Source organism: Bos grunniens, chromosome 28 (assembly GCF_055505025.1).
Source record: "Bos grunniens cultivar Pamir isolate PY7600 chromosome 28, Bosgru_T2T1.0, whole genome shotgun sequence".
Lineage (NCBI taxonomy): Eukaryota > Metazoa > Chordata > Mammalia > Artiodactyla > Bovidae > Bos > Bos grunniens.
Window position 1 is genome coordinate 35,995,040 of NC_141192.1, and position 18,412 is coordinate 36,013,451.

At 38.7% G+C, this 18,412-nt stretch overlaps 1 protein-coding gene across 13 annotated transcripts in view; it reads right to left on the bottom strand.

Moving 5' to 3' along the window:
- The window catches only part of RYR2 (ryanodine receptor 2), an 820,811-nt gene that overhangs the window by 304,116 nt on the left and 498,283 nt on the right, over positions 1–18,412 (bottom strand). For all 13 annotated transcript variants that reach the window (XR_015157121.1, XR_015157120.1, XR_015157122.1 and 10 more), the window contains exons 26-27: positions 14,147–14,306; positions 10,439–10,586 (exon numbers count right to left, since the gene is read on the bottom strand). Coding sequence is in view for 10 of the 13 variants with exons in the window: in XM_086382784.1 (XP_086238910.1) it covers positions 10,439–10,586; positions 14,147–14,306 (308 nt within the window). In the remaining 3 variants the exon portion in view is untranslated. The remainder of the gene's footprint in view (positions 1–10,438; positions 10,587–14,146; positions 14,307–18,412) is intronic.

Genomic DNA, 18,412 nt, shown 5'->3' on the forward strand with positions numbered 1-18,412 from the left:
TCCTCCCAACCCAGGGATTGAACCTGGGTCTCCTGCATTGAAGGCAGATTCTTTACCGTCTGAGTCAACAGGGACACTTAAGTTGCTTCCACACTGCAGGCAGATTCTTTACCAGCTGAGCCACAAGGGAAGCCCCTAAGTTGCTTCCATATCTGGGCTACTGTAAATAATGCTGTTATGAACACTGGGACGCTTGTATCTTTTTGAATTAGTATTTTTATTTTTTCAGCTACATACACCAGGAGTGGAATTTCTGGGTCATAATTGCTGCACTATTCTTACATTCATTGATGGCATTCAACTAAACTTGAAGTGAACATGGTGTTCATAGATACATCATGCAAAGGACTTGCACGCTTCACGGATTTTCCTCCAAATGTCCATATGACTCAGTTTATATTCTAATTTTCTTACATTAGTATAGAGTAGCTTGCAATCATGGTTTAAAGAAGAAACAGATCAGTATTATGTTTCTTGATAAAATCACTAAGTGGAAATCTGAATCCACAGGCATTAAAATATATATATATATATATACACATACATATACATACACACCCAGGCAATCTGCAACAAATTTCTGTTGCATATCCTAAAACATTAAGCAGCTGAACACAAAAGTAGGCCCTATAAGTACCTGCTGAATTGAATCTAAGAACAAAGACTCTCTTGAGCCCTGGACACAGGAACGCTGGCAAATAGCTAATCAGCAGCATCACTGTCAAAATACAGAACTTTTCTCCAAACATGCAATTGTTATTCTTTGCTTGAATTTAAACACTCTATATTCATATATTTCTAGCTCATGTAATATGTTATATAAATGATTTTTACACAGTTATAATAAGTGCAATAGTAATTGACATTTTAAAAAATGAACAGCAGATAAATTCCCATCGTACTCTATCAAGGCTACTCAAAGAAAAAATTCAGAATTTAGGCCTTTAAAAACCACTTTAAGATTAAGGGCAAGGTCTGATAATATACTGTGTTCCTTGTACCCCAGAGATCCTACCACCGAGAAGGCAAACACCAATGACCATTCAAATAGGACCTGCAATAGCTACTTACAATGGCACCCCACTCCAGTCCTCTTGCCTGGAAAATCCCATGGATGGAGGAGCCTGGTAGGCTGCAGTCCATGGGGTTGCTAAGAGTCGGACACGACTGAGCGACTTCACTTTCACTTTTCACTTTTATGCACTGGAAAAGGAAATGGCAACCCACTCCAGTGTTCTTGCCTGGAGAATCCCAGGGACGGGGGAGCCTGGTGGGCTGCTGTCTCTGGGGTCGCACGGAGTCGGACACAACTGAAGCAATTTAGCAGCAGCAGCATCTAAACCATACACTAAGAGACACACCACTAGAGGGCAGTCAAGATCTAACTATAGATTAAAAGTATACATTATTTATAATAAACTGGAAGGCAGGCTAGTCTCTTGAAAATTTTACACTTGTCTAGAATCCTTTAGGTATATCTACTAACTAATTTTTAAAAATCATTGATATTAATCAGTCATTCTTTTAACTTCCTGGTATAGTCTCTAAGTAAGCAATTCAAATCTTGATAAAGCCTTGTAATGAATAAGCATAAATGACTTTTCCAAATATCTTAAAATATTATTTAGGACAATTCTCCAAAGATAGCACAATTTCAACACTCAGTTCATATTCATCCTGGAATACATAAATCAGCATTCTGCTGACTAACAAAATAAATTATAACCCTGATGAATTACATAAGGTCCAGGATTCTGGTCATCTGATGTGAACAGCCAACTCATTGAACAAGTCCCTGGTACTGAGAAAGACTGAGGGCAGAAGGAAAAGAGGGTGTCAGAGAATGAGATGGGTGGATGGCATCACCAATGCAGTAATAAACTTGGGCACACTTTGGGAGATGGTGAGGGACAGGGAGGCCTGGTGTGCTGCAGTCCCTGGGGTGCAAAGATTTGAACATGGCTGGGCGACTGAACAACAACAGATTCAATTTTAACAAAAATATCATGCCCTAAGGTAAGGTACACACTCTATGTTCAAAATGGATAACCAACAAGGACCTACTGTATAGCACATGAAACTCTACTCAATGTTATGGGGCAGCCTGGATGGGAGGGGAGTTTGAAGAATGGATACATGAAAATGTATGGTTGAGTCCCTTTGCTGTTCATCAGAAACTACCACAACATTGTTAACTGGCTATAACCCAATACAAAATAAAAAGTTTAAAGTTAAAAAAAAACTTATGCTGTTAATTTTTCTGATGTCAGCAAAACAGTATAGCCAATTACAAATGAAAGTTTTAAATCTTATCTTAGTGATCACCAGACATTTTGCTTCATTCCATAAACCATCTCACATCTATCTTTTCATTTCCATTTTTCACCATCCTTGTTCTGAAGATCACAATTTTCCAAAAGCCTCGCAACTGGTCTCTCTCTCCAAGCACTCTCCCCCTCCAATCTGTTCCTTTCCACTGTCGTCATAGTTTAGTGCTACTGAACACTCTAACCACAAATCAAACTTCTGCTTTAAAACTTTCTGAGGCTAGAATTTCTCATACAAATTTACCATATTTCTTAGCTGGGATTTTCAAAATATTCCGTATTTTAGCCTAATCCTTCTATTTCCAACTATTGCTGTTCTGTCCCCACTTACACTCTGTATCTTAGCCTAACTTGACAATCAATTTTCCCTCATCTCTTTCTGTATTCAATTACATCAGGTACACTTCCCCTCCGGCAAGAATGCTCTTTCTACCACCAATCCCTATTTAGTATTTTGATCTCTGTAACAGTGAACTCAGACATCATTCCTCTAATTGGAAAATGAATCTTTCTTATGTATGTTCCATAGATTTCAGTGGCCACACATGATACACAGAATAAACTCTAGAGAACAAGTTAAGAACATTCATTAAACAAGTAACAACAACTCTAACAACAATTACAACAAACATAATAACAAATCCTGGAGGAAGGGAGAATCCAGAGCTGCCTCATTTTATTGTTTAAAATTTTCAATTTTCAACAAAAATAGTGAGACATGCAAATAAGAAAGTATGTTTTATATATATGGAGGGGAAAAGTCAATAGAAACTGTCACTGAGGAATCCCCCAGACACTGGACTTTTAGACAAAAATGTTAAACTAGCTATTTCAAATATATTCAAAGAATTATAAGAAATCTTGTCTAAAAAACTAAAGGGAAGTATGAGAAAAATGTCTTATCAAATAGAGATTATAAATTGAGACTGAAATTACTTTAAAAATAGAAATTCTGGAGTTAAAAATTATAATGACTGAAATTAAAAATTCTCTAGAGGGGCTAAACAACAGGTTTGAGCTGGAAGAAGAAAGAATCAATGAATCTGAATAAAGATCCACTGAGATTATTAAGTATGTAAAGCAGGAAAAAAAATAGAAGAAAAAAAAAAAAAATAAGCAGAGTCTTACAGACCTGCCAGATGCAGTAAGCCTAACAATGTACACATAATGAAAATGTCAGGAGAGGAGAGAAAGAGGCAGAAAGAATACTTAAATACTGACAAAACATTTTTCAAATTTGGTGAATAAAATTAATTTACAGATACAAGAAGCTCAACAAAATCCAAGTAAGATAAACTCAAAGAAACACACAATGCATATCATAGGCAAACTTCTGAAAGAGAGAATCTTGGAAGCACGGAGAAAGCAGCAGCACATCCCATACATGGATCCTTCATAAGCGAAACAGCTGATGTGTCATTTGAAAACATGGAGACCAGAAGGCGATGGGATGAATATACACAGTGCTGAAGGGAAAGTCAACTGGAATTCTACATTCAGTAAATCTTTGTTGTTCTCTCCAAGGCTTCTAACATACAGCATCACCCTTTCACTTTTCCCTCGTAGCAAATAACCTCACTTAATATTTCGACAGAAAATTCTTACTAAACAGTAACAGTTCCCCCAGCTTCTTGATTTTCCATAACAGAGTTTACTGCATTTTTTAAATCCTTACTGCTCCCCCATCAAGCTTAGCGGTGTATGTATTCTTTTATATAAGGCCAAACCTTTTACCTGTGTTGTAAATTTCATTTCCCCACCCCTAATCATCCTCAGATCATGCTTCATCAAGTTCCTCTCCTTTATTTTCAACCTCTCCTTTCCTCTGGTTCTTTTTCTTAGAACCAGAAAGCATTTCTTAAAATTGTCTAACTGTGGCGGATTCATTTTGATATTTGGCAAAGCTAATACAATTATGTAAAGTTTAAAAATAAAATAAAATTTAAAAAAATAAAAAAAGGAAAAATGTAATCCTCTCTTTCTCTCTAGCAAAGGTCTCAGCTACACACATACACACGTGTGTGTGTGTGTGTGTGTGTGTGTGTGTGTGTGTGTAAACTGAGTCTTGGTTGCTGTGTACAGATGTCTCAAACACAACTCAAACTGAAATTCAACATGTTTAAAACCAAACTCAGAGTCTCCTCAGTTTCCCATCTCTGACTGTTCCAAAACCATTCCAGACACCTCCTTCATCTTTCTACTGATTCTATTTCTAAATGTCAAACGAGTCTGTCCTATTCTTTCTATGCCCAGTACTGGTTAAGTTCAGGCCAAAACAAGTTCAGAAGTGTCAAAACACTCCTCATCAACAGCAAACTATTGTCCCCACCTTTCAGTTTGTTCATATCCAGCCCATTTTCCAAAGAGAAATGGAGTGATTGTTTCAGCAGAAAAACCTTCTGTTTCAGTCTCTGCCTTCTCTCCTTCATCTCCTTCTACTTCTCAAACTCCACTTGACATTCAGCCATGCAAAGCCTGCTGAAAATTCCCAGGTGCAGTCTTTCCTTGATTGCCAAGACTTCACACACTATTCCCTCTGTCTGAACAAATGAATCTGACTGATTCCTACTGATTCTTCTAAGTAGATGGTTTCAGAACACATCTCCAAATATTTTGTCACACTTCTCTTCAAAAACTGTGGGCTTAAGTGTGAGATGCATTTAGTGACTCACTTCCAACAAACAGAATATGGTAGAAGTCATTGCAGTATGCATTGAGGCGTCTTTCTTGCACTATCTCTTAGATTACTCACTCTGGGGGGAAGCCAGCTGCTACATGAAGGCACTGAAGTATTTCTGTGAGGAGGTCTTCATGACAAGGAACTTAGATCTCTTGCCAATATACAGAGAAAATCTGAGTCCTTTAACAAACAATTATGCAATTGAACTGTCTTAGCAGCAAGTCCCCAAGCCCCACTGAAGTCTTCAGATGACTGCATCCCTGGTGGACTTGACACAAACCTCAAGAAAGGCCATGATCCAGAACCACCTGACTAATCCACTTGTGTGTATGTGCTAAGTGGCTTCAGTCATATCTGACTCTTTTGACCCCATGGACTATAGCCCACCAGGATCCTGTCCATGGGATTCTCCAGGCAAGAATACTGGAGTGGGTTGCCATGCCCACCTCCAGAGGATCTTCCTAACCCAGGTATCAAACCCACGTCTCTTATGTCTCCTGCATTGCCAGGCGACTTCTTCACCACTAGCATCATCTGGGAAGCCCAAAGAATCCATTCACAAATCCCTAAAAGATAGAAACTTTGAGATCAACAAATGTTTGTTGGTTTAAGCCATTAAATTTTAGGGAGGGATTTGTTACACAGCAGGAGATAACTAATACATCTCTTTAAGATTCCTCTGACAGCTCAGTTAAACCACTGCTGGGATACTTGGGGATTAATGCTTACATCACACAAAAGTGTGAACAATTTAGTCTATCTTCCCTGCCTATGATGAAATCTACCTGAGGGCAAAACTTTTTCATTCATTGTTGAATTTAAGCACAGTAGATGTTCAATAACTACATATTAAAATCAAATGGAAATGAGGATGATTTGAAATATGAAAGTAATATGAACCCAAAAATGGCATATCTGATTTGATAGACAAGAGATTGAGCAAGTTCTGGGGGTTGGTGATGGACAGGGAAGCCCGGCGTGCTGCAGTCCATGGGGTCACAGAGTCAGACACAACTGAGAGACTGAACTGAACTGAACTGATGCTGCTTTTCTTCCTTCTTGAAATTCATATAAGTCACAAGAAAGTAGGGAAGCATGACATACTAATATATTGCTTCACTGATGTGTTAAGCAAAATTATATTACACTTGTAAATAATATGTATGTAAATATGTATGTCATCAGAATAACATCCAGCATCCAGGAAGCCTTACAAATACTTGAGAAATGAAGAGAAGAAAAAGGCAGAGATATTGCTAGATATTTGTCGTATGCATATTAGGTATATACCTAATAGAGTAGTTGAATCAAATATTTTTAAAGCATGGAAAATACTGGAAAATGGTATACTATCACAGGCATTCTTAATGAATATTTGTGTGCTCGATATATCCAACTGTTCATTAAAGAGTGAGTTTAATAGGTAGTTACAAAAAAGGTTTGTAGATTTTTGAAAGTAGGAGCTCTTAACACTATTACTAATGATTGAAGTTCTCCATAGGATACCACAGTCACCAAAAAGATGTAAGACAAAGACACTTGCAATTATGAGGGTTTACTCATAATAATTCATGAGTGGGTATTTGTAAGTCTTCCTCAGACAACCACTTTGGCTTATTGCATTTCTTTTTCTTGAGGAAGGTTTTGGTCACCACCTCCTGTACAGTGTAACAAACTTCCATCCATAGTTCTTCAGGCACTCTGTAATCTTGAATTGATTACTGGGAATAGATTGGGATCCCCTTAATAGAATCCCTTGAATCTATTGGGAATATACATAAATGTCTGAAAGTGTAGCCAAAAAATGACAATAATTTATCTTTGTGCCAAGAGAACATGCTGATCATAGCAAATATCTTCTTCCAACAACAAAAGAGATAACTCTATACATGGACATCACCAGATAGTCAATACTGATCAGATTAACTACATTCTTTGCAACTGAACATGGAGAAGTTCTGTTTATAGTCAGCCAAAACAGCTCTATACTAGAGCTGACTGGCTCAGATTATCAGCTGTTTATTGCACAATTCAGGCTTAAACTGAAGAAAGTAGGGGAAAGCAGTAGGCCATTCAGGTACAACCTAAATCAAATCCCTTATGATTATACGTTGGAGGTGATGAATAGATTCAAGGCGTTATGGAGTGCCTGAAGAACTGTGGATGGAAGTTTGTAACACTGTACAGGAGATGGTGACCAAAACCATCCCCAAGAAAAAGAAATGCAATAAGGCAAAGTGGTTGTCTGAGGAAGCCTTACAAAGAGTTGAGAAAAGAAGAGAAGAAAAAGGCAGAGGAAAAAGGGAAAGACAGATCCAACTGAATGTAGAGTTCCAGAGAATAGCAAGGAGAGATAAGAAAGCCTTCTTAAATGAACAATGCAAAGAAATAGAGAAAAAACAATACAATGGGAAAGACTAGAGATCTCTTCAAGAAAACTGGAGATACCAAGGGAACATTTCATGCAAAGATGGGCACAATAAAGGGCAGAAACAGCAAGGACCTAACAGAAGCAGAAGAAATTAAGAAGAGGTGGCAAGAATACACAGAAGAACTGTAAAAAAAAAAAAAAAAAAAAGTCTTAATGATCTAGATAACCACAATGATGTGGTCACTCACCTAGAGCCAGACATCCTGGAGTGTGAAGTCAAGTGGGCCTTAAGAGAAGCATTACTACAAATAAAGCTAGTGGAGGATGGAATTCCAGCTGAACTATTTCAAATCCTAAAGGACAATGCTGTTAAAGTGATGCATTCAATACACCAGCAAATTTGGAAAACTCATCAGTGGCCACCGGACTGGAAAAGGTCAGTTTTCATTCCAATCGCACAGAAAGGCAATGACAAAGAATGTTCAAACTACCACACAATTGAACTTATTTCACATGCTAGCAAGGTCATGCTCAAAATCCTTCAGGCTAGGTTTCAGAAGCTCATGAACTGAGAACTTCCAGATGTACAAGCTGGATTGAGAAAAGGCAGAGGAACCAGAGATCAAATAGCCAACATCCGCTGAACCATAAGATAACCAAGGGAATTCCAAAAATAATCTACTTCTGCTGCATTAACTACACTAAAGCCTTTGTGTAGATCACAACAAACTGTGGAACATTCTTAAAAGAATGGGAATACCAGACCACCTTACCTGTCTCCTAAGAAGCCTGTATATGAGACAAGAAGCAACAGTTAGAACTGGACATAGAACAATAGATTGGTTCCAAATTGCAAAAGAAGTACACCAAGGCTGTATATCATCACCCTGCTTATTTAACTTATATGCAGAGTACATCATGAGAAATACCAAGCTGGATGAATAACAAGCTGGAATCAAGACTGCTAGGAGAAATATCAACAACCTCAGATATGCAGATGATACCACTTTAATGGTAGAAAGAGAAGAGGAACTAAAGAGCCTCTAGATGAGGGTGAAGAAGGAGAGTAAAAGAGATGGCTTAAAACTAAATATTAAGAAAACCAAGAAGATGGTATCCAGATCCATTACTTCATGGCAAATAGAGGGGAAAGGGGGAAAGGTGGAAGTAGTGACAGATTTCCTCTTTTTGGGCTCTAAAACCACTGCAGATGGGACTGCAGCCATGAAATCAGAACATGATTGCTTCTCAGCAGAAAGGCTATGAAAAACCTAGACAGTGTGTTGAAAAGCAGAGACATTACTCTGCCAACAAAAGCCCGCAGAATCAGGGCTAAGGACTTCCCAGGGTTCACATGCAGTTCTGAGAGCTGGAGTATAAAAAAGGCAGAGCGCCAAAGAATCGATGCCTTCAAACTTTGGTGCTGGAAAAGACTCCTGAGAATCCATTGGACAGCAAGGAGATCAAACCAGTCAACTGTAAGGGAAATCAACCCTGAATACTCATTGGAAGGAGTGATGCTGAAGCTGATGCTCCAGTATTTTGGTCACCTGATGCAAACAGCCAACTCACTGGGAAAGTCCCTGATGCTGGGAAAGATTGGGGGCAGAAGGAGAAGAGGCATCAGAGGATGAGATGGCTGGATGGCATCACCATCGAACTTGGACAAACAATGGGAGATGGTGAGTGACAGGGAGGCCTGATGTGCTGCAGTCCACGCAATCAGAGTCGGACATGCCTGGGCGACTGAACAACGATGACACATGATAACTATATATAAATATTCACTTGTTACACATAGTAACATTATATAAGCAATCATTACTATTTAAGGTTGAATTTCTATGCAGAGATACTACACTAAAAATATTAGTCATTAGAGAATATTCGGCATAGATCTTAAGAGTTTTCTACTAAGAAATATAGGCACTGCAATGAAACACACAACTGATGTCATTTTTGGCAATTTTAAAATATGGATGTTAACATAACTCAAACCACAGGAGCAAATGATTAAACCACAGGAGCAAATGATTAAGGGGTTGACTATCTTAAGCCATATTCTTAAAAGGTATTATTCAAAGGAAATGTGTTCTTCATAAACCCTTTAAAAATCCATATATTCAACACATTTATTGAGTGTCTGTTCTAGAGTTTTTTCCTTAAAGCAAGATATTGCACTAATTAATTACTATGGCCTATATGTGAGAGTCTAAATAATGAAGATTTAGAAAACACTAGCTCATCATCCTAGATTTACAGTAAGTTCCCCACATATGAATGAGTTCCATTCCGAGAACATGTTGACAAGTTTAATTTGTTCATAAGTTCAACAAAATTAGCCTAGGCACTTAAGTAACACAGTCAGCTATATAGTATTGTAATAGGTTTAGAATACTTTTCACATGAATAATACATAAAAATAAACACAAAAAATAAAAGACTGTCACCCTTACGTTACAGAAGTTTGGAAAGTACAGTAGTGCAGTACAACAGCTGGATACAGGGGTTGGCATCAAGTGAACAGGCAAGAAGAGTTACTGCTGGAGGAGGGCGAGGAAGTAGAAATGCTGGAGCTGAAGGAGCGTCAGTGATAGGAGACGGAGGGCAAGCTGCCGCGTCACGCATGCCTGACGTGACTGGACATGTGAACCCACATCCACAACTTTGAAAGTTTGCAACTTGGGGATTCATATGCAGAGGACTTACTGTCCTCCCATCAACAACTACAACCAGCTCTTCTGAAAGAGAGCTGGTGAGGTGAGTGGGATTGAGGGGCAATATAAGAATCACAGAATAAACTGTGTCCTCAGACTCTTTGAGAAGGTAACGTCATTTCTTCCCCTCTGCAGAATCACTGAGGTCCTGAGTCACTCTGCTGAGAGATGATCTAGCCCTTTAAGTGTCCTTCAGGACAAAAGTTCCCTAAACTCCTGGCCTGAGGCACATGCTTCAAATAAAAGACTCTTATCTCACACTCCCTTTTATTCATGCATCTGGCTTTAAAGAATTTACAGTGTGATTTTGCAACGAGAGGAGAAGAAAGTGAAATGGAAATACCATGATCTTGATCAGGTGCCTCCAGGTTGTAGCCATATCCCAGCAGTGTGCGCACAGCCTCACGGAGGCTATCCTTATTGGATTTCTTGGTTCGGTCATCTAGAAGGGCATAGGGAACAAGCCGAGGGTTTCTTCTGTTCTTTACATCCTACAGGAAGGAAAAAGAAATGTATGTGATCATCAAAGGACAACCAACAGCATTTGGAAATGACACAGCCACCAAATACATCAAAATATAAAGTGTCTGAAGGTAGATATTGTACCTTCCCTTTGTCTTTCCAGGTTGTAGGAGTTAGTGAAATACTCCCAGTATGAAGAATCTATCAAGTGAGTCACTGATCAATGTAAATCAGGCTCTCTCCATGAAAAGAAAATGTAAAAATAACAGCAATAACAAAAGCCAACTTTAATGATCTCAATAACCATCATCCATCTGTCAAGATCACAAGGCAATGGACTAACTTAAGAGAACCTACCATTTCCTTGCCAAGTTGACTGACAGGTCTTTGTTACAAAAAGAGCCTAATTAGTAACCATCATCCCTCTGACTTTTGAGTCAATGTACCACACAAGGCAGCTGTCCCTTCCTCAGAGAAAAGTCAGTGTGTGGATGGCCACCTCACGACCTCAAATGGCTTAAAAAAATAATAAACTGACTCCATCAACTGGTAAACCTGGTAATAGTGGGAGTATTAAAAGAACTACAAACCTCACAATTTGTCTTTTATAAAAGAGGCTCCAAGTTTAAAGCATGATTAAAATGGCAGTGACCAAGCAAGAAGGCAGGCTATCTTATCATCTTAACAAAAGGATAATTTAAGAGTAAATACAAAATCTGGGCCGTGGAGATGCCCCAAGACTGCGAGTCTTTCTAACACTTAAGAAATTACTTCTTTGCATTCATTCACTGCTGCAGATTTTATCAAACTTTCCATATTCCAGGAGGCATGCTGCTGCTGCTGCTAAGTCGCTTCAGTCGTGTCCCACTCTGTGGGACCCCAGAGACAGCAGCCCACCAGGCTCCCCCGTCCCTGGGATTCTCCAGGCAAGAACACTGGAGTGGGTTGCCATTTCCTTCTCTGATGCATAAAAGTGAAAAGTGAAGTGAAGTCACTCAGTCGTGTCTGACTCTTAGCAACCCCATGGACTGCAGCCCACCAGGCTTCACTATCCATGGGATTTTCCAGGCAAGAGTACTGGAGTGGGGTGTCATTGCCATCCACCAGGAGGCATATTCAATCTCAATTTATCTTAGCATGAAGAACAATTTGAAGGCTGTATATATTCCCAAACATTCTCCAAAACATATAAGCTATTTGGTGGACAGCATCTGTTCTGGTTGGGGAGGAACAAGGAAAAGTGTTTCCCAATTTCTTCTTCCCCTTCTCTAGCAAATCTGTAGTAATACCTTATACTGACTACCTGACCATTTGGACCAGTGTTCAAATCATCTGGGTTGCTTACTGGGGAATCCCACTCCAAAGCCACCCCCAAAGAAATAAGCACCATAAACAGCTTCAAGCCACATTACCCAGCACCCCTCCCTTTCAAAATGGTTGCTGCCCCCTAGCTTTTCATAGAGAAGAATTCACAGGCCTCTGATGAATCACACTTTCTGGACATGGTGTTCTGGGGATCTGATTATACAAAGAAGCTGCTCCAGGGGTTTCCATGCACATGAGTGCTTGAACTCTAGTATGCTGGAGACACAGAAGAAATTCAAGCAAACGCCTGCTCTCAAGGAGTTTACAATCCCATGATGAACCAGATTATTTTAAATAGAGGGTGATGAAAAATTAAAGACAATGCTCATTCAGATAATCCAGCAAAACTGTGTTCTGTCAGTGGGGAATGTGGTGGAAGCTGGGAGAAAGGGTGGACACAGTTCCAAAGAGAGCTTTGGCCAACTCAGACAGAACCCTGTGCTTTTACGAGGAGGATCCACCTTCACATGGAAGAGATGGAGCGCAGAGGGGTCCTGGTTTGTCCTACAGACTCATGTGGTCTGCAAGGCAAGGGAGCACTCCTTTGGCAAAAAAAACAGTGAGGACCCCCCAATCCCCCTGTGGCATATGGCTCAGGTTCTCACACACACACACACAATGCTGAAGCCAGCTGAGTATTGATAATCCCCTCAGTTACAACAACTTTAATTCAATGCAAGAATAGCTTATTTTATGAAGTATAGCAAGGCTATGCAGTTTTCCTTAGCCTTTGAAATGACAAAAGTTTGTGGGCTAAGAAGAATTTTGGAAATATCAAATCGACATTTAGTCTTTATCCTGTTGTTAAGTAACAATCCAGTTTAGTCCTGAAAAGCTTTAAGTAAAGGTACTGCCCACCATGAGCTGCCAAGAAGCACTGTGACAAGAAAGAGGAGAATTTGAGCTCTGGAGGCAAAAGGCTTGCTTCCCAGCCTGGTTCTGCCACCTGGGTAGCACTGGACAAACTGCTTTCAAGTTCCCTGTGTTAACACATGTGAATTGCTAATAAAAATTGTTCATCCTTCATGGAATCATTGTAAGAAAATACACATAAGCCTCTCGACATAGTGACTGCCATTTAATAATAATAGCAGTTTTCTGAACTATCTGTTAGGTGCTAAGCCTTTCTCATATATGTTATATATTGAAATTCAATAATTTAGTGAGGAGGAAACAGTGGCACAGAGAGAATTTAAGCAGCCACTCCAAGGTCACACAGTCACTAAGAGACAAGGCTAAAATTTGCTCTGTTTTGCTGTCCCCATACAGACCCAATGACTGTTAGTTATTCTCATGAGTGCGACCATTAATAGAGATCCATGGACTTTCCTGGTGGGCCGGTGGTTAAGAATCTGCATGCCAATGCAGGGAACATGGGTTTGATCCCTGGTCTGGGAAGATCCCACATGCCACAAGAAAACTAAGCCTGCATGTCACAACTGCTGAAGTTTGTGCCTCTAGAGCCAGTAGTCTACAACAAGAGAAATCACTGCAGTGAGAAGCTTGCACACTGCACTGGAGAACAGCACCCACGTACCATAACTACAGAAAGCCCAGGCACAGCGACAAAGACCCAGAGCAGCCACACACAAAATTTTAAAAAACTTTTAAAACCAGAGGTCCATGATTCTGAAATCTAGAACAAGAATCTTTTTTAATTAAGCTTAATAAAAACTCAGTTGGTGGTAAAAATGACCTGCATTGATGGAAGGCTGTTGATTATCTTTTTTTTATCACTCTTGGTTTCATCAGTCTACACTGCTGAACAAAGAATAATTTATACATAGTCCGCTGCTCTGCTGAGGGCACTGTGGAACAACCTCATTTTACCACCATTTGAAAAATCTGGATTATGAAATTCATCTGGCCCAAGGGGCGTTAAATGTGAAATTATGGACCTCTCTTATTATTAATTTATCTTGATGTTCTTGTATTTTACGTACTTGTCTTAAAATACAATCTCAGAGAAATGTCACAAAACCACATTATTAATCATTGGTCTGGAAACATTCACTGGCTGCCTCGTGATAAAAACCAGACTTGAGGAGGTCTGACTTCTGGAGTCCAGCAATAAACAAGTGCTTCAGTGCATATGTACATTAAAGATATCTATATGATGTGAGTTTCAATGTAGTCATTATTTAATCTCTTCTGTTACAAATTATACTAGTCCCCACTTGAGTCAATCTCAGAGCATGTGCTGTAGAGCTACGGTCTCACATACCTGTTGGATCCCATAGGTCCAGCCTTGTCGAATTCGATCCCGAGCCCACACGTTATGAGCATTTTCTGCCAACTTGTCCACCATAGCCTCCTGAGATGGGGTGAGTTTAATAAAGCTCAAGTCCATTGGGGCAGGCTTGTATCCACTTGTCAGTTGGTAACTACAAAGCAAAGCCAAAGATATAGACAATAGGCCTGTCCAAAAAAAATCAAGGTTGAGAAATTCCTATATTGATATTTTAACTCCAATTGTTTCTAATTTTTATTGTTCCATAGACCACAATGAGCTTCCCTGGTAGCTCAGCTGGTAAAGAATCCACCTGCAATGCAGGAGGCCCCGGTTCAATTCCTGGGTTGGGAAGATCCCCTGGAGAAGGGATAGGCTACCCACTCCAGTATTCCTAGGCTTCCCTGGTGGCTCAGATGGTAAAGAATCCACCTGCAATGTGGGAGACCTGGGTTCAATCCCTGTGTTGGCATGATCCCCTGGAGGAGGGCATGGCAACCCACTCCAGTATTCTTGCCTGAAGAATCCCCATGAACAGTGGAACCTGGAGGGCTACAGTTCATGGGCTTGCAAAGAGTGGGACATGACTGAGTGACTAAGCACAGCACAGCACAGCCCACAGTGGTGACCCGTGGTGATGTGCCTGGTCAGCAAGCATGGACCACTTTCACTTAAACTAAAAACTCATGAGGTGGAAAAACCACGTGATCTTTATGTTTTCATTTTTACATCACCAAAACAGAAATGAAGCAATACCTCTCTCTCAAATTTGAGGAGAACATCCCAAACAGTTGATGCTTGGGTATAGCATAAATCAAAGTATCAGTAATTAAATTATTTAATGAATTTCTCTTTCTATTAAGTCCTCAGGTTTCAACATTCATATCTTATATTCATGTAATATTTATTTCAGAAATCTGTGTATCCTTTCAGACACAAGCTGTCCATTATTCTACAGGGGAATTCTAACACATTCATACATTATTTTTCTATTGCCATTCCAAGTTACATAATTTTAGGAAGCCTCTAGATAAGACAAAGACTAGAAAATACCAGGCATGTAATCATCTAAAATATGATTAAGGCCTGGATTTTAGGGAATGCTTACCAGAGGCTATTTCCACACTTTGAGCTAGAGAAGAAAGGTATCAAGACAAGTATAATTTTTAATTTGGGGGGAGAAATAGAAAATGGAAAATATAAAATATTTTCAGACTTCCCTCATGGTGGTCCAGTGATTAAGAATCTGCCTGCCAATGCAAGATACAGGTTCCACCCCTGTTCTGGGAGGACCATACACAAAGGTATCAAGACAAGTATACTTTTTAATTTGGGGGAGAAATAGAAAATTGAAAATATAAAAATTTTCAGACTTCCCTCATGGTCCAGTGATTAAGAATCCTCCTGCCAATGCAAGATACAGGTTCCATCCCTGTTCTGGGAGGACCATACACATTGCTGGGCAACTAAGCCCGTTTGCCACAGCTACTGAGCCTATGCTTCAGAGCCTGCGAGCCCCAACTACTGAAGTCCATGTGCCGTTGAGCCCATGCAGCCAAAAATAAATAAACAAATAAAATTTAAAAAATAAAGAAAACATAAAATTTTGCACACACGTATATTAGGGCAATATGACTGCTACACTACACACACACACACACAAACACACAGAGAGACATCTGCCTCACCTATTAGAGAGATTGGCACAAAGCCTACTGTACAGCTGGTTCTCTTTCATTCTCTGTCACTGTTTTGTCCCTTACCATCAACTATGCCTTGGGGTCAGGATCTGCTTCTGATGCATTTTTCTAATTATATTATACTTAGAAGAGTGCCTGGCAGAGAACAGCCTTTCAATCTACAGTTTTCAAAAGGACTCACTTTATGTACAAAATGAATATAAAAAGATACGCATCTTCACCTCAAAGATTCTCCTTTGGTGCAAACAAAGTAAAGAAAATTTGCCAGATGATTATGCTAAGTTAAAAAAAAATGCCCAGAACATGAGAAAATAGTCTAACATAAAACTATAAATAATCTTTATTCTTCTAATTATTCTGGCTTATGGCTAGCCAAATTAAAAGGTGAGCTCCTTAATATCAGGGACAAAACCTAAGATAGTGCCTGATATGTGGTAGATATTCAATAAAAACCTGCTGATTGAATCTGTGTATGACAGAAATAAATAGTTTAAAGTTGAATAAAGTTGACTTTACCTTAAATAACTTCTACTTCATTGTAAGACATCTTGCATTGTAGAAAAGATTTATGTATAGCCAGAACTCTTAAAGAACATTTTGTTTTGTTTAAGTAGATCAGATTGGTCTAGCAATTGCAAAAATTGTGGCTAATTATTACCTATGTCACTTCATTTGCATCCACAGTTTAATTTATTGACATGAAATTTTGTTGTTTTAAATCAGAACTCTGCATGTTTGGGTAATTAACAATACATTTTATTTTTCTATAAAGAACCCACGTGGGACTTTTTAATCACTCATACAAATCACTGCCTTTTATAGAATCTGTATGTTTAAAAGGACAAATCTGTCAACTGTAAGCACAGTCTATACTCAAATTCTTGGAAAACATTTTCTTCAAGAAAGCACTCAATACATTTCAAATGTACCAAGAGGTGATCAAGCCCACCATCATCTAATTTCCAAGTTTAACATTATTTGCTGGAAGAAGAGTTGGGGGCAATGATAAAGAACTTGGTCTTTTGTACTCAACCCCTTTCCACTTCTGTTGCTCACCCCTTTCTCCTGAATTTCCCCAATATCACCCAGCACATAATTCTTTCTTCTCTAATTTTCCCATGGTCCTGATCCCTCCTAGCTGTAACAGACATGGTCAAGTTTTGTGAATCAATTCTGTGAAGAATTGATTACAGCCTATGCCACCTTACTGAGTGATATATGTTTTCTAAAAAGAGGAAAGATACTCCTCTTGTGATCAATTCCAGTAGTAGACTTGTCAGCAATGTCAAAGGGAGAGGAATTTTTGAAGGGTATTTTCCGTAAAAACTTACAGATAAATTCTACTAGTCTATAGTAACTACACATACTATTGTATGTCTGTAGAGTAGAATGACATATGCCATATGTACATGCCATAATTTTGGAATAAGCATTTCTCTTTACTTTCTAAATTTTCCTCTCACTATATACAATATCTATTAGAGTTGCTATAATTTGAAATCACAATGAAAGCCTATGGAGATTCATTTGCATCTATTGATTTGAAATGACCCAATAATTAGTTCACATTCATTTTTAGATGTAGACTATAATTCATTGTACCAGCTTTCCTTCATAGTCTTGTGTAAGAAAGAATTTAAAGTTTCAAGTAGTTCTTTTAAAAGGCAAATAATCCCATTCAAATTAAAGTTACTAATACCCATTTCACCTGAACCTTATTTCCACACTGTTGTACTTCGTCTTTTACAGTAAAAAATAAATACAAATATCTTTGAAATTAAGACTTCAACCTCAGTATGTTAAAAATGGTGACATCATGAATGCTTTTATTAGTAGCATCAATAATGACTTACAAAATCATTCATAGGACATGACAAAGTAAGAATCAAAATCACTATACGAAAATGAGATTTTTAAAAGTACATAAGTGTACTTTAGCAAATCATGTCCATTTCATCTTATTAATACAATCTAATTAGGTACATAAAGATCACCCAACTACTAATAGAAACTATTTTCTTTTTGCGATTAGAAAAGGACAAAGAATGAAGCTTTTGAATAAAATGCAATCGAAGTGAATCTTGGAAGTTAAATGATGCCAAGTAAAGTTTCAGATTGATTTCCAGAAATTCAAAAGAAATAAAGGAACAATGGCTACAATTCTTGGGAAATGGAATTTTGTAGCCCAAATACTAGGGAAAAGGCATGTCATTAATAATTACACTAATAATGATCTCTGTTCATTTCCAAGGCAAACCATTCAATATCACAGTAATCCAAGCCTATGCCCCACCAGTAACCCTGAAGAAGCTGAAGTTGAATGGTTCTATGAAGACCTACAAGACCTTTTAGAACTAACACCCCAAAAAGATGTGCTTTTCATCATAGGAGACTGTAACACAAAAGTAGGAAAGTCAAGAAACACCTGGAGTAACAGGCAAATTTGGCCTTAGAGTACAGAATGAAGCAGGGCAAAGGCTAAAAGAGTTTTGCCAAGAGAACGCACTGGTCATAGCAAACACCCTCTTCCAACAACAAAAGAGAAGACTCTACACATGGA